Source organism: Lutra lutra, chromosome 1, assembly GCF_902655055.1.
Source record: "Lutra lutra chromosome 1, mLutLut1.2, whole genome shotgun sequence".
NCBI classification, from domain to species: Eukaryota; Metazoa; Chordata; class Mammalia; order Carnivora; family Mustelidae; genus Lutra; species Lutra lutra.
Window position 1 is genome coordinate 117,421,963 of NC_062278.1, and position 13,968 is coordinate 117,435,930.

General features: G+C 39.2%; 1 protein-coding gene across 6 annotated transcripts in view; it reads right to left on the bottom strand.

The window, feature by feature from the left end:
* Positions 1-13,968, bottom strand: part of ATP13A3 (ATPase 13A3) — an 88,375-nt gene that overhangs the window by 33,619 nt on the left and 40,788 nt on the right. For all 6 annotated transcript variants that reach the window (XM_047733328.1, XM_047733354.1, XM_047733362.1 and 3 more), the window contains 2 exons: positions 13,705-13,766; positions 9,706-9,856 (listed from right to left, as the gene is read on the bottom strand). In XM_047733328.1, the coding sequence (XP_047589284.1) occupies positions 9,706-9,856; positions 13,705-13,766 (213 nt within the window). The remainder of the gene's footprint in view (positions 1-9,705; positions 9,857-13,704; positions 13,767-13,968) is intronic.

The window sequence follows — 13,968 nt, forward strand, 5'->3', positions numbered from 1 at the left end:
CACCCCCACTGGTTCTACTTTAAAAACAAAACAAAACACTAAAAAACATTATGGTTACCTTCAGTAATTAAAAAAAAAGAAAAGGCAGTGCCCAAGGAATAAACAAACACTACTAGATCACTAAGGTGAGTAGAGTAAAATATAAGCAAAATCAGTTAAAGTTCTGACAACACATGGAAGATGAGAAGCAGAGGTTAGAAGTGAGATAAAGAACCAGAGAACAGAGAAAAACTTCTCATTTTGCTCTTACAACCTGCTCAATTAGATTCTTTGCAAAAAAAACAAACAACAAAAAACAAACAAACAAACAAAAAACCCCAGAAGATTCCTGCAGTACCAAAAATGTTCAGTCTATCATCCAGGGATTATCTTCTGCTACCAGGAAAGGATGCAAAAGTATACAGAGCACAGGGGAGGATTTAAAATAGCATCATAGGGGGACGCTGAGCTCGCCTTGTCCCTCAAACACAGCCAGATCAACAGCCAACCATTCTGAGCAAGTAGGAATAAGAAAACAATCTGCACAGCTGGAGAGAATGTGGCAGATGCAGGGTTTGGAGCCATGAACTAGGAGGGGAGGAAAGCCAAGGAGCCCCGAAGGAGCAGGAACCATTTCAAGCAGCAAAGTAAGAAAGAGGGAGAGAGCGGGAGAGACTCCAGCAGGTGAGGAGCACACTGTAAGCCAAGACCAGGAGACCCCTTCGGTGCTCCTTTCCCATCATACATTTGGAAGAGCGTATTTTGCCTCTCCAAGGACAAAAGGTCAGCTGTGAGCCACTGAGCTCGGCAGGGACAGAGGTGTGTGCAGAGGGCAGATAACCTCCCAGCAGCTTCCACTGTGAGCCACAACAGACCTAAACCAGCGAGTGCAGATAACCTCGCTTTGCTTTTCATGGTCTACCACAATCGATTCAGCCTCTGTGCAACTGCTTTTCTGAGACAGAGTTGGGGACTGACCTGGCTTTCCACTGTGAGTCACATGAACTCTAGCCTGTGTGTGTGAGCTGTATGACTGTTCTTCCCAGACAGCATGGTACTGGTGCACCACAAGGTTCTCCTCCGGGATAGGGACTGGAGTGGGTATGCAGCTTGCCAGGCCCCTTGAAATTTGGGAGTTTTGAATCCCAGCCACAGGCCGGAGATAAAAATACAGAAGATCCGTGGCACCAAGGGTACTGACAGCCCAGGAACCAGACAGGTGAAGAACAGGGAAATGACAAAGGCCTGGGACACAAGAGATTATGGGCTTTTTTGAGAGGGCCTCCTGCAGAACGGTGGCCAGGAGTTCCTTCCCCAGGGACAAGAGGGTAGAATGATGTCACATCCTTCCTCTTCCACCACCATCCCTGCCCCACACCAGCTCTGTGCAACTTCTGAGAGAAACACAATGCCTCCCTGGAGGCTGCAGTCCCCTACACTAAACCCTGCCCCCTGACCTGGCAGGGGCATCTTTATAAGGGCAAGTCAGCCTGTAAACCAGCACAGCAGGCCTCTCCCTCAGAAAACCAACATAGGCCTCCACATGTACCAAATCTACTGATTAAAGAGTGCTCCAAAACGTCAGCTTCTGGTGGAAAGAAGACCAGACTTGCTTCTTCTTTTCTTCCTTAATTTTTAATTTGTTTTTAATTTTTCCATTTCTTATTTTTTATCTTTTACTTTATATTTTTTCTTCCTCTCTTCTCTTTATCTTTTTTGGGGGGTATCAGACTTATAATTTTTTGTTCATTTGTTGGTTTGTTTGCTACTCTTATTTTTTAGAACAGGCTTATATATTTTTTCTTCTTTTCTTCTTTCCTCACTCTTTTTTCCTTCGTTCTTTCTCATTCTTTGGCATCAGGCGTTTATAGTTTTTTGTCTGTCTGCGTTTTTGTTCCTTTTCTCTTGTCTTGGATCAGGCTTTTTTCTTTCTTTCTTTCCAAATTAACAGACAAATCAAAGCACACCAAGTCAAAGATCCAAACACTCCCCACTACAAGCACAGAAGGACTCTGTAGAGGACAGACCAGCTGGATAGAGAAGCCAAAACACAACAGCAGAGTGCACACAGCATACACCAGAAATACTTCCTGAAGTTTTTGTTACTTTTTTTTTTTAAGATCTTATTTATTTGAGCGAGTACGAGCAGGGGTAGGGGCAGAGAAAGGGAGAAGCAGACTCCCCGCAGAGCAGAGAACCAGCCGGGCTAAATCCCAGGAGCCTAAGATCATGATCTGAGTTGAAGGCAGCTGCTTCACTGACTGAGTCACCCAGCCGTCCCTTCTTGTTGTTGCTATTGGGGTTTTTTTCCCTTTTTCTATTTTTCTTTTCTTGACAAAATGACAGGATGAAGAAATTTCCCCCAAAATAAAGAAAAAGAGGTAATACTCATAGACAGGGATTTAATCAATATGGACATAACTAAGATGTTTGAACTAGAATTTAAAACAACAATTATAAAGATACTAGCTGGGCTTGAAAAAAGCAATGAAGACATGAGAGAATCCCTTACTATACAGATGAAAGAATTAAAATCCAGTCAGGCCAAGATTAAAAATGCTATAATCAAGATGCAGTCCCAAGTGGAGGTCATAAAAATGAGGATGAACAAAGCTGTGATACAGAGGATAAAATTATGGAAAATAATGAAGCTGAAGAGCTGAGGGAAAGACTATTAGATCACTAAGGTAGACTTACGGAACTCAGTGATTCCATAAAGCAAAATAATATCCGTATTATAGGGGGTCCCAGAAGAAGAGCAAGAGAAAGGGATAGAAGGTTTACTTCAACAAATTATAGTTGAGAACTTCCCTAATCTGGGGAAGGAAACAGGCATTCAAGTCCAACAGGCACAGAGAACTCCCCTCAAAATCAACGAAAACTGGTCAACACCACAACAGATTATTATAGTGAAACTTGCAAATTACAAAGCCATAAAGAGAAAATCCTGAAAGCAGCTCAAGACAAGAGGACACATAAAGCTGGCAGCAGACCTGTCCACAGAGACCTGTCAGACCAGAATGAACTGGTATGATATAGTCAATGAGCTGAATGGTTAAAATATGCAGCCAAGAATACTTTATCCAGGAAGTTTTCATTCAGAATAGAAGGAAAGATAAAGAATTCAGAATAGAAGGAAAGATAAAGAATTTCTAAGACAAACAAAAACTAAAGGAATTCATGTACCTAAACCAGCCCTGCAAGAAATATTAAAGGGGATGCTTCAGGCAGAGAGACCAATAGTAATAAAGACTAAAAAGGAACAGACACAATCTACAGGAACAGAGTTTTAACACGTAATACAAAAGCACTAAATTAGTATCTTTTTTTTTTCCAGAAAAAGAAAACTTTTATTCAACCAAAAGTCAGCATTAATTGCTTTCCCCCAGTGACAAATTTCTCCAAATACCATATATTTATAAAATTCAGCATGTTAAAATTTACTCAAATCCTTCAATTACTTTTCTCTATTAGAGAATGTTCTGTTTCTTAGAGTTCCAAATGATAAAAGTGGTAATCTGTTGAGAAAAAGGTCAGATGAGTGTGATGGATATGGCAAAAGTTCTTGGCCCAATGCAGTCATTCCCTATGGTGGCCTGGGATTTCAGTGGTCAAATGTTGTCATGGAAAACTATAGGGCCAGCCATATCTGATAACCAATGCAGACTGCTTTTAGATCCATTTTTGATACATATAAATTTGTATCTTTCAATAACTATTCTGAATGTAAATGGACTAAATGCTCTAATCAAGACACAGGGTATCAGAATGGATTAAAAAAACAAGACCTGTTGATAAGCTGCTTATAAGAGACTCATTTTAGACCCAAAGACACCTCCAGGTTCAAAGTGAGCATTTATCATGCCAATGGACATCAAAAGAAAGCTGGAGTAGCCATCCTTATATTAGACAAGCTAGATTTTAAACCAAAGACTATAGTAAAAGATGAAGGACACTATACCATAATAAAGGAGTCTATCCAATAAGATCTAACAACTCCACACATGTATGCCTCTAACTTGGAAGCAACCAAATATATAAATCAATAACAAAATAAAATAAATCAACTGATAATAATACAATAATAGTAGGGGACTTTAACACCCCACTCACAGCAATGGACAGATCAACTAAGCAGAAGATCAAGAAGGAAACAAGGGCTTTGAATGATACACTGGACTTGATGGACTTGAAAGATATATACAGAGCACTTATCCTAAAGCAGAAGAATGCACATTCTTTTCGAGTGCACATGGAACGTTCTCGAAAATAGATCACATACTGGGTCACAAATCTGGACTCAACTGGTACAAAAAGAGTGAGATCATACTATGTGTATTTTCAGACCACAATGTTGTGAAACTTGAAGTCAACCACAAGAAAACATCTGGAAGGACCACAAATACATGGAGGTTAAAGAATATCCTACTAAAGAATGAATGGGTCAACCAGGAAATTAAAGAATTAAAAAAATACATGGAAGCAAAGGAAAATGAAAACACAATTCAAAGCCTTTGGGATGCAGCAAAGGTGGGCTTACAAGGGAAGTAGACAGCAATACAGGCCTTCCTCAAGAAATAAGAAAGGTCTCAGATACACAAACTAACCTCACACCTAAAAGAGCTAGAAAAAGAACAGCAAATAAACCCAGTTAAACGTAGCAGAAGAGAAATAATAAAGATTAGACCAGAAATCAATAAAACAACAGATCAACAAAACTAGAAGCTGGTTCTTTAAAAGGATTAACAAGATTGATAAGCCCTTGGCCAAATGTGTCAAAAAGAAAAGAGAAAGGACCCAAATAAATAAAATCATGGGGGCACCTGGGTGGCTCAATGGTTTAGCCTCTGCCTTCGGCTCGGGTCATGATCTCGGGGTCCTGGGATCGAGTCCCACATCGGGCTCTCTGCTCAGCGGGGAGCCTGCTTCCCCCTCTCTCTCTGCCTACTTGTAATCTCTGTCAAATAAATAAATAAAACCTTTTAAAAATAAACAAAAATAATTAATTAATTACTTTAAAAAATCATGAATGAAAGAGAGCACAACCACCACCAAAGAAATACAAATAATTACAAGAGACTATTATGAGCAATTATATGCCAACAAATTAGGCAATGTGGAAGAAATGGATAAATTCCTAGAAACATAGAAACTATCAAAACTGAAACAGGGAGAAAGAGAAAACCTGAACAGAACCATAACCAGCAAGGAAATCGGATCATTAATCAACAATCTCCCAACCAAAAGGACTCCTGGGCCAGATGGCTTCCTAGGGGAATTCTACCAAACATTTAAAGAAGAATTAATACCTACTCTTCTGAAACTGTTTCAAAAAACAGAAATGGAAGGAAAACCCAAACTCATTCTATGAAGCCAGCATTACCTTGACCCCAAAACCAGAAAAAGACCCCATCAAAAAAGGAGAATTATGGACCAAAATCGCTAATGAACAAGGATACAAAAATCCTTACCAAGATCCTAGCCAACAGGATCCAACCATACATTAAAAGGATTATTCACAGGTGCCTGGGTGGCTCAGCTGGTTAAGCAACTGCCTTCAGCTTGGGTCATGATCCTAGAGTACCGGGATCGAATCCTGCATCAGGCTCCCTGCTCAGCAGGGAGTCTGCTTCTCCCTCTGACCCTCTACTTCTCGTGTTTTCTCTCTCTCTCATTCTCTCTCTCAAATAAATAAATAAAATCTTTAAAAAAAAAAAAAAAAGAAGGATTATTTGTCACAATCAAGTGGGATTTATTCCTGGGCAGGGATGGTTCAACATCTACAAATTAATCAACGTGATACACCACATCAAAGAAAAGATCAGAACCATATGATCCTCTTAATAGCTGAAGAAAAAGCACTTGACAAAGTACAGCATCCTTTCTCGATAAAACCCTCCACAATGCAGGGATAAATGGACATACCTCAACATCATAAAAGCCATATATGAAAGACCCAAATATCGCCCTCAACAGGGAAAAACTGAGAGCATTTCCCCTAAGGTCAGGAACATGACAGGGATGTCCACTCTCACCACTGTTATTCAACAGAGTACTGACAGTCCTAGCCTCAGCCATCAGACAACAAAAAGAAAGAAAAGGCATCCAAAATCAGTAAAGAGGAAGTCAAACTTCCACTCTTCACAAACAACATGATACTCTATGTAGGAAACTCACGACTCCAGCAAAGAACAGCTAGAACTGATACATGAATTCAGTATGCAGAATGCAAAGTGGCAAGATATAAAATCAATGCACAGAAGTCTGGTGCATTTCTATACAGAAAGAGAAATCAAGTAGCTGATTCCACTCAACAAACAACTGCACCAAAAACCGTTAAGAGCATTTTTCACAGAACTGGAACAAACAACCCTAGAATTTGTATGGAATCAGAAAACACCCCAGTATGGTTCTGGCACAAAAAGAGACACACAAATCAATGGAACAGAATAGAGAAACAGAATAGAGAAACTCAGCTCTATGGTCAACTAATCCTCAACAAAGCAGGAGAGAAAATCCAGTGGAAAAAAGACGGTCTCTTCAACAAATGGCATTGGGAAAATTGGACAGCCACGTGCAGAAAAATGAAACTGGACCACTTTTTTACACCATACACAAAAATAAATTCAAAATGGATAAAGACCTAAATGTGACAGGAATCCATCAAAATCCTAGAGAACACAGGCGACAACCTCTCTGATCTCGGTCGCAGCAACTTCTTGCTAGACATGTCTCCAGAGGCAAGCAAAAATGAGCTATTGGGACTTCATCAAGATAAAAACCTTTTGCACAGCAAAGGAAACAAGCAACAAAACTAAAAGGCAGCCTATGGAATGGGAGAAGATATTCACAAAGGTCTTATCAGATAAAGGGCTAGTACCTAAAATCTATAAAGAACTCACACAACTCACCTAAAAAAAACCAAAAATCCAATCAAGAAAATGGGCAGAAGAAATGAACAGACATTTCTCCCAAGACATACAAACAGCTAACAGACACATGAAAAAATGCTTGACATCACTGGGCATCAGGGAAATACAAATCAAAACCACAATGAGATGCCACCTCACACCAGTCAGAATGCCTAAAAGTAACAACTCTGGAAACAGATGTTAGCAAGGATGTGGAGGAAGGGGAGCCCTCCTACACTGCTGGTGGGAATGCAAGCTGGTGCAGCCACTCTGGAAAACAGTATGGAGGTTCCTCAAAAAATTAAAAATACAGCTACCCTACAACCTAGCAACTGCACTACTAGGTAATTATTCAAAGGATAAAACAACAGTGAATCAATGTTTCACCCAATGCACCCCAATGTTTATAGCAGCAATGTCTACAATAACCAAAATATGGAAAGAGCCCAGCTGCCCATCGACAGATGAATGTATCAAGAAAATGTGGTACATGTGGTACACACACACACACACAAAGAATATTACTCAGCCATCAAAAAGAATGAAACCTTGCTATTTGCAATGACATGGATGGAAATAAGTCAGCAGTGAGTATTATATGCAACTGATGAATCACTAAATTCTACCCCTGAAACTAAGAATATACTATATGTCAACTAAATTGGATTTAAATTAAAAAAAATAAAAGTATATGGAACTCATATATGGTTAGCAGAAACACTGGATCAAGCACATATTGAGGCACAAAGACTGAAGTTTAGTGTTTCAGACTGAACATCTCTGGTTAAGATACTACTACCCTAACTGCCTAAAAATTAATTTAAAAACACTTATTTTTGGTGAAATAATTCCAACAAAACGTGTATTAAATACACATATACAAGAAACAATAAACTAATTTGACTTAAAAATGAAGGAATCAATCAATGGGAAAATGACTGGGAAGGGAACTGTGTCTAATTAACCAACTGGATACCAAGACATGTTTTAACATCTCTGAAATTGAAATATATCTTATATGGCATCGACCACATCACATAACAGCAGTATCTGGTTATGTGAAAACATTCCATTGATACTTTGTGGTAAGCTCAAACATCAAGGCATCTCAGAGTAAACAAAACATACTATTGTACAAACTTAATTATAAAACCAGTTGTTTTTTAAGACCTACAAACAGAACACTAAATCTACTGAAAATCTGTTCAGCTGGAGAGAAGTTTTAGAGAACATCAAAGTTGATCAGTCTTATTCTGCCTTACTCTTAAATTTTTCTCTGTAAGCCTTTTGGGAATTAAATTTGGTAAGCATTTATTTTGGGCTATCAGAAGATGGCCAGCCATTCATCTCCCTCCCTGTCAAGACATTAACCAAAATACCAATAAATAAATAACCAAATAAATAAACCTACAGAAGTAAACACGAAGTTAAAAAAAAAAAAAAAGGAAAAGGATTTCAAATATAAATATAAAAGGCAAGCTGAAACATACTGATGGATATACCAATGAAAGAAACAGTAGTAGCCCAGAATAAATACAAGTGGACATACAGGAAAGGTACATTTCCGAACAGCCAGAGTGGAGCTAAGCCAAAAAAAAAGAAAACCAGGGTCACCACCTAGAGATACGAACTACCTACCTGGGAGGAAGAAGGCCTGCTAATGGGAGCATCAGCACTCCAGAACACAGCTCCGCCAGGGCAAGCATTGTGGGAGCAGGTGAGGAGAGCAACCTAAAAGGCTAGTAAAGGGGCGCCTGGGTGGCTCAGTTGGTTGAGCGACTGCCTTCGGCTCAGGTCATGATCCTGGAGTCCTGGGATCGAGTCCCACTTCAGGCTCCCAGCTCCATGGGGAGTCTGCCTCTCCCTCTGTCCTCCCCTCTCATACTCTCTCACTGTGTCTCTCAAATAAATAAAATTAAAAAAAAAAAAAAAGGCTAGTAAAGTAACTCTGCACCTCTGGACTAAGGCACGCCCACTGGAGCCCTCACCCTCAGGACTCCCCTTGGTCAGTCTTCCCCCTCAGGGGAGACACATCTCAAGAAAACAGGCTAACACACTACAGGCAAGAATAAAATCCTAACTACCCAGAATTATCAAATCAAACCTTCATTCTTAAACATGGAAGTACCATCTAGATGTATAATGAAAACCAAAAGCATGAAGGAAAAAACCAAGTATAGGGAGGGGGAAAAGAAAACTGACGCAGAGAAAATAATTCAGAAGTCAGAAGGGAACTTCAAAACCAAGCTCATTATTGCATCTGTAAAAGAACTCAATGCTGTGAAGTGATAACCAGAAAACACAGCAAGCACTCAAATTAAAATGATCACCAACAACAAACAGAAAACTATAAACAAATAAACGTGTGTGTGTGTGTGTGTGTGTGTGTGTGTGTGTGTGTGTGTGTCTCTAAACACTGAACATAGAAAATGGCAACAAAAAAACACTGAAGACACCTGGCTGGCCATACTTTCCACCTGTGGTCAACAACTGTTGCTGCTGAAGATCATCTTACCGACTAGAGCCTACTACCCCAAGTTGGTGAGAGCTGACTTCTGCTATAAACATAAAGCAGGCACCTGAGCAGGTCGTCCTCTGTAAAAGGTGTTTAAGTGAGTTAATTTACCTATAACAGACACTTTTCTTTTTTTTTTTTACAGAATTATGAATCTTTTTGTAAGGATGTATCTTTGGAAATTACCTAGTTCCTTTAATGGTACCATCAAAACAACTAACAGAAACAATCTCCTTCGGCAAGGTAGTTTTTACTATTATTTTTCTTAAAGTTACTTGTGCTTTAAAATATTGAACTTACCCATCCAATGGCTTCAAACATTTTCAAATCAAGTGGATCACCAGAAAGCACTCCTTCAATCTTTGTGAGTGAATGACAAGTAGCCATACAAGCAACAAACTGAGACTTTACCAATATTTCATTGCAAACATTTTCTTCTGGCAAAAGGAAACTAAACAGAAAATGTACTGAATTAGATTCATAAGTCCCAAGACAATAAATATTCTAAACATACTGTTTTATAAAATTAAAATATGCAAATAAAATTTTGCATTTCTGCATGTATTTTCATGATAGTTTTTGACATTCAAAAACATTTTCTTCCATGTAAATTATACTTAACTAAAATACCATATTACCAAAGATTCTAAATAATAATGCCAGACAAACCAAGAGAGAAAATACCAGATACCAAATAATTAAAATTCCTGCCTACGGCATATGATAGATCAGAATACATAAAATCTCTTCTGCAAAAACACAAAATGAATGTGTAACATGATCTTTTCAATGGGAAACCAAGCTCGTAATCAAGAAAAGGAAATTTTCAAGTGCCAAAAATGGAAGGAAAGGAAAACAGAGGAGTATGAACCGGAGTTCTGCAAGGGAGGAGGAAGGGAAGGGAGCCAGCTCAGTACCCTAAGGCCCTGGGCTTTAATACCTACACAGAAACAGAAGACAAAGTCCTGGCCAGGTACAAAGTGGGGAGTTCAAACTGAGAGGATCTTTTTCACCAAAAATAGTCAGTGCTCCTGAAACGCATCCTTGGAAAAAGGATATACTAACTAAAAAAATGGAGCATCTTGGACTACACAACCAAAGGCATAACTAAGAATAAGCTTAATTTCTTCCCTCCCCCCCCCGCAAAGTTCAAGAAAATAGTTAGTATCTGTATAATATTTACTATGTGCTAGACACCGTTCTACTAACTTTTTAAAACATATCTGGGGGCACCTGGGTGGCTCAGTGGGTTAAGCCGCTGCCTTCGGCTCGGGTCATGATCTCAGAGTCCTGGGATCGAGCCCCACATCGGGCTCTCTGCTCGGCGGGGAGCCTGCTTCCTCCTCTCTCTCTGCCTGCCTCTCTGCCTGCTTGTGGTCTCGCTGTCAAATAAATAAAATCTTTAAAAAAAATAAAAATAAAAATAAAAATAGAAAAATAAAACATATCTGATTCATGTTCTCCTCACACCAGAGGAATAGGTTTTATTGTCCCCATCTTACAGATGGAGAAACTGAAACAGAAGGTGAAGTAAGTTTCCAAGGTTACAAAGTATGTTAAGTGGCAGAGCAAGGATTCAAACACAGGAGGTCTGGCTTTAGGGCCTCAACTCTGAACCACTACACAGTTCAGGAGGAGAACTGGGTTTGAACACAGCTACTGCAGGTCCAGAAAGCCTCAGGTTATGAAAGCAACATTAAAGCTCAGCTGGCACCACTGATACCACTCTCGGCCAAGCACAGTCAATATTCTCTAAAGAGGAGCTCCCACAACACAGCCACAAAGAAATCGCCCAGAAAAATTCTTCTAAGCCCAAGTCCATAATTAAAAAATGCACCGGGAAACATTCCCATGGCTCAACAGACACAACAAAGACAGAATTAGAATCCCATAACTTTGAGATAATAGAATGGCAATCTGAAAGAATGCAGAAAGGGGGGGGGGCACTTTTAAATTAAAGACAGAAAAAGAACCCCATGGTGGGGGGAAAGGAGGAAAATCAGATTTACAAAGAACCAAGTGCAGTCTCTTATTTAACCTATGGTTAGGATTCCCAGACGGAGAAAACAAAGAATGGGGGGAAGGTCATAATAGAATAGGGAAAAAAGCTGCAGTTTTTCCAGGATTTAAGAAAAGCATGAATCTTTGGACTCATGAAGCACATGAGTCCTACACAAACACAAAGAGGCTGCAAAAACCAAGGGTGAAGAAGTATTCTTACAACAAGGGTAAGAAAAGGAGTCGGGGGACACGGAATCACACCATCAAAGCGCTCGAAGAACCGCTGGCACCCTGGAAAGCTATGCAGCTACGCCATCCTTCAGAAGTGAAAACGGAAGCATCACCAATAAATGCAGCTGCAGAAGAGGACAATGCGGTCCAGGGGAGTGGGACCGAAGCAGCAGTGGTTGGCAAAGACAGTCCCGAACTGAGGGAAATCTCAGCATGCAGGGTATAAAACCCAAGTCCTAATCATAAAATACTGTGCAACAAATACATAGAAATAAGGGAGGGGAATAATCAAAAAAGTACTCTACAGTCCGTGGGTTTCCTGGGGGGTAGAGAAACCAATAAAGACACCCATGAACTTAAGACACTAAAGACGACCATTAATAATTTAAGGACAAGCAGTAAAAGATTAAAATGTATAAATTCTGAGAAAATGTACGCAAATATGAAAGAGAAATTTGAGAAAATGTGTGTGTGAACTGGGGTGAGGAATTACAGAAATAAGTCCCAATATATCTGAAATTACAAATGGGAACACGACAGCACAGGAAGGTTAAAAAGCAAAGCGATGGAAAAGACGACACACTGGGCAAACATTAGACCAAAGAAGGCCGGGATGTGTAACTGTAGAAATTTAAGATGAAATGGAATTAAGGCAGAATGCATTAGGGAGAAATAAGGTCACAATGTCACAATGTGACACACTACTAATCAAGAAGATATAATAACTCTGAAATTACATGAACCAAACAATATTCTCTTCAACTACAAACCTAAATCCCACAGACTTCTGAGGGGGAAAAATGACATAAAACAACTAAGCCATCAAAAGACAACAAAAACAGAAGTAAAAAGACCAGACAGACTGTTGGAATATTTTTGCAATGCATAGTACTGAAAAAGATTACCACCCAAAAATACAAAGGACTTCTAATAAATAAGATATAAGACTAGGAACACAACAGAAAAATTGTGCCAAGATACAAACTGACAATACACAGAAGAATGCTAAAAGACCATCCTTCCAAAAAGGTGAAAATAAGATTGGCTTATTAAGTACTGAGGAAACTGCAAGGAGCCACAATGAAAGACCATTTTGGATCTATCCTTGTGGCAATAATGAGAAGTCTGACAATACCAAGTTCGCCAAGGACCAGAGCAATAGGATCTTACATGTCCGGAGGGAGAGAGTGTGAGCAGCATCACTTAGGGAGTAACTAGGCAGTCTCTACTAATCGGGAAGCCATGCAGGTGCCCTATCACCCAGCACCCACATCTTTATGAAGCTAGTTTACTGAAACTCAACCACATGCTCACCAGGATTTGTACAGAAGAACTGCAATTGCAGCACTAGCTGTGAAAGGGGAAAGGGAGAAAACAATGAAACTGCCCCATCGTAGAATAGATACTATGGTTCATTCCTATCATGGAATATTAAACAATAGTTAAGATTAATAAATTATATCTATACATACCAACCTGGACAAATCTTGAAAACAATGTTAAAGAGGCAAAGAAAGTGAAAAGATGTACAGTATATCAGTCATGTATGTTTATTAACAGGTCTTGTTTAGAGACAGATGTGAATGTAGAGAAAATATAAAAACATGCAAAGATAGTAAGAGAACACAACTTCAGAATGATTGCAGGAATAGATTAAGACTTTTGCAATATCTACAATATTTTATATCTTTTTGAAAGAGATCTGAAGCCAATATGACAAAATGTTAACTTTTAATCTTTTTTTCTTTTTTAAGATTTAAGATTTTATTTATTTGACAGAGAGAGATCTATCAATGTTATCTGATCAGGGGGAGGGGAAGGTGGCGCGCGGATAGGAAGCAGGCTCCATGCTGAGCAGAGAGCCTGATGCAGGACTTGATCCCAGGACCCTGACACCATTCCCTGAGCCGAAGGCAGAGGCTTAACCCACTGAGCCACCCAGGCGCCCTTAACTGTTTAATCTTGGTACTGGGTACACAGATGTCATATTACTTTGTTTGAATATTTCATATTTAAGATACTTATTAAGAAGTAACTAATAAATGATCAAATCTAGCTGATATTTACCGTGTATTTTCCACTCGTTGAATCCCCCAAAGATCTAAACCATCTTCAGTAAGAGTTCCAGTCTTTAAAAAGAAAAAAAAGCACATATGTACAAATTATGAGTAATTCCTCCAAGAACAGAAACCACAAAAAGTTACGCTACATATACATAGTAGAATAGAATACAGCTGTCAACAAAGGAAACTAGTAAGATCTCTGTATATTATAAAGATTAACTTCCAAGAAATAACTAAAGTTAGGGAAAAGGTGCAGAACATTCCTTAC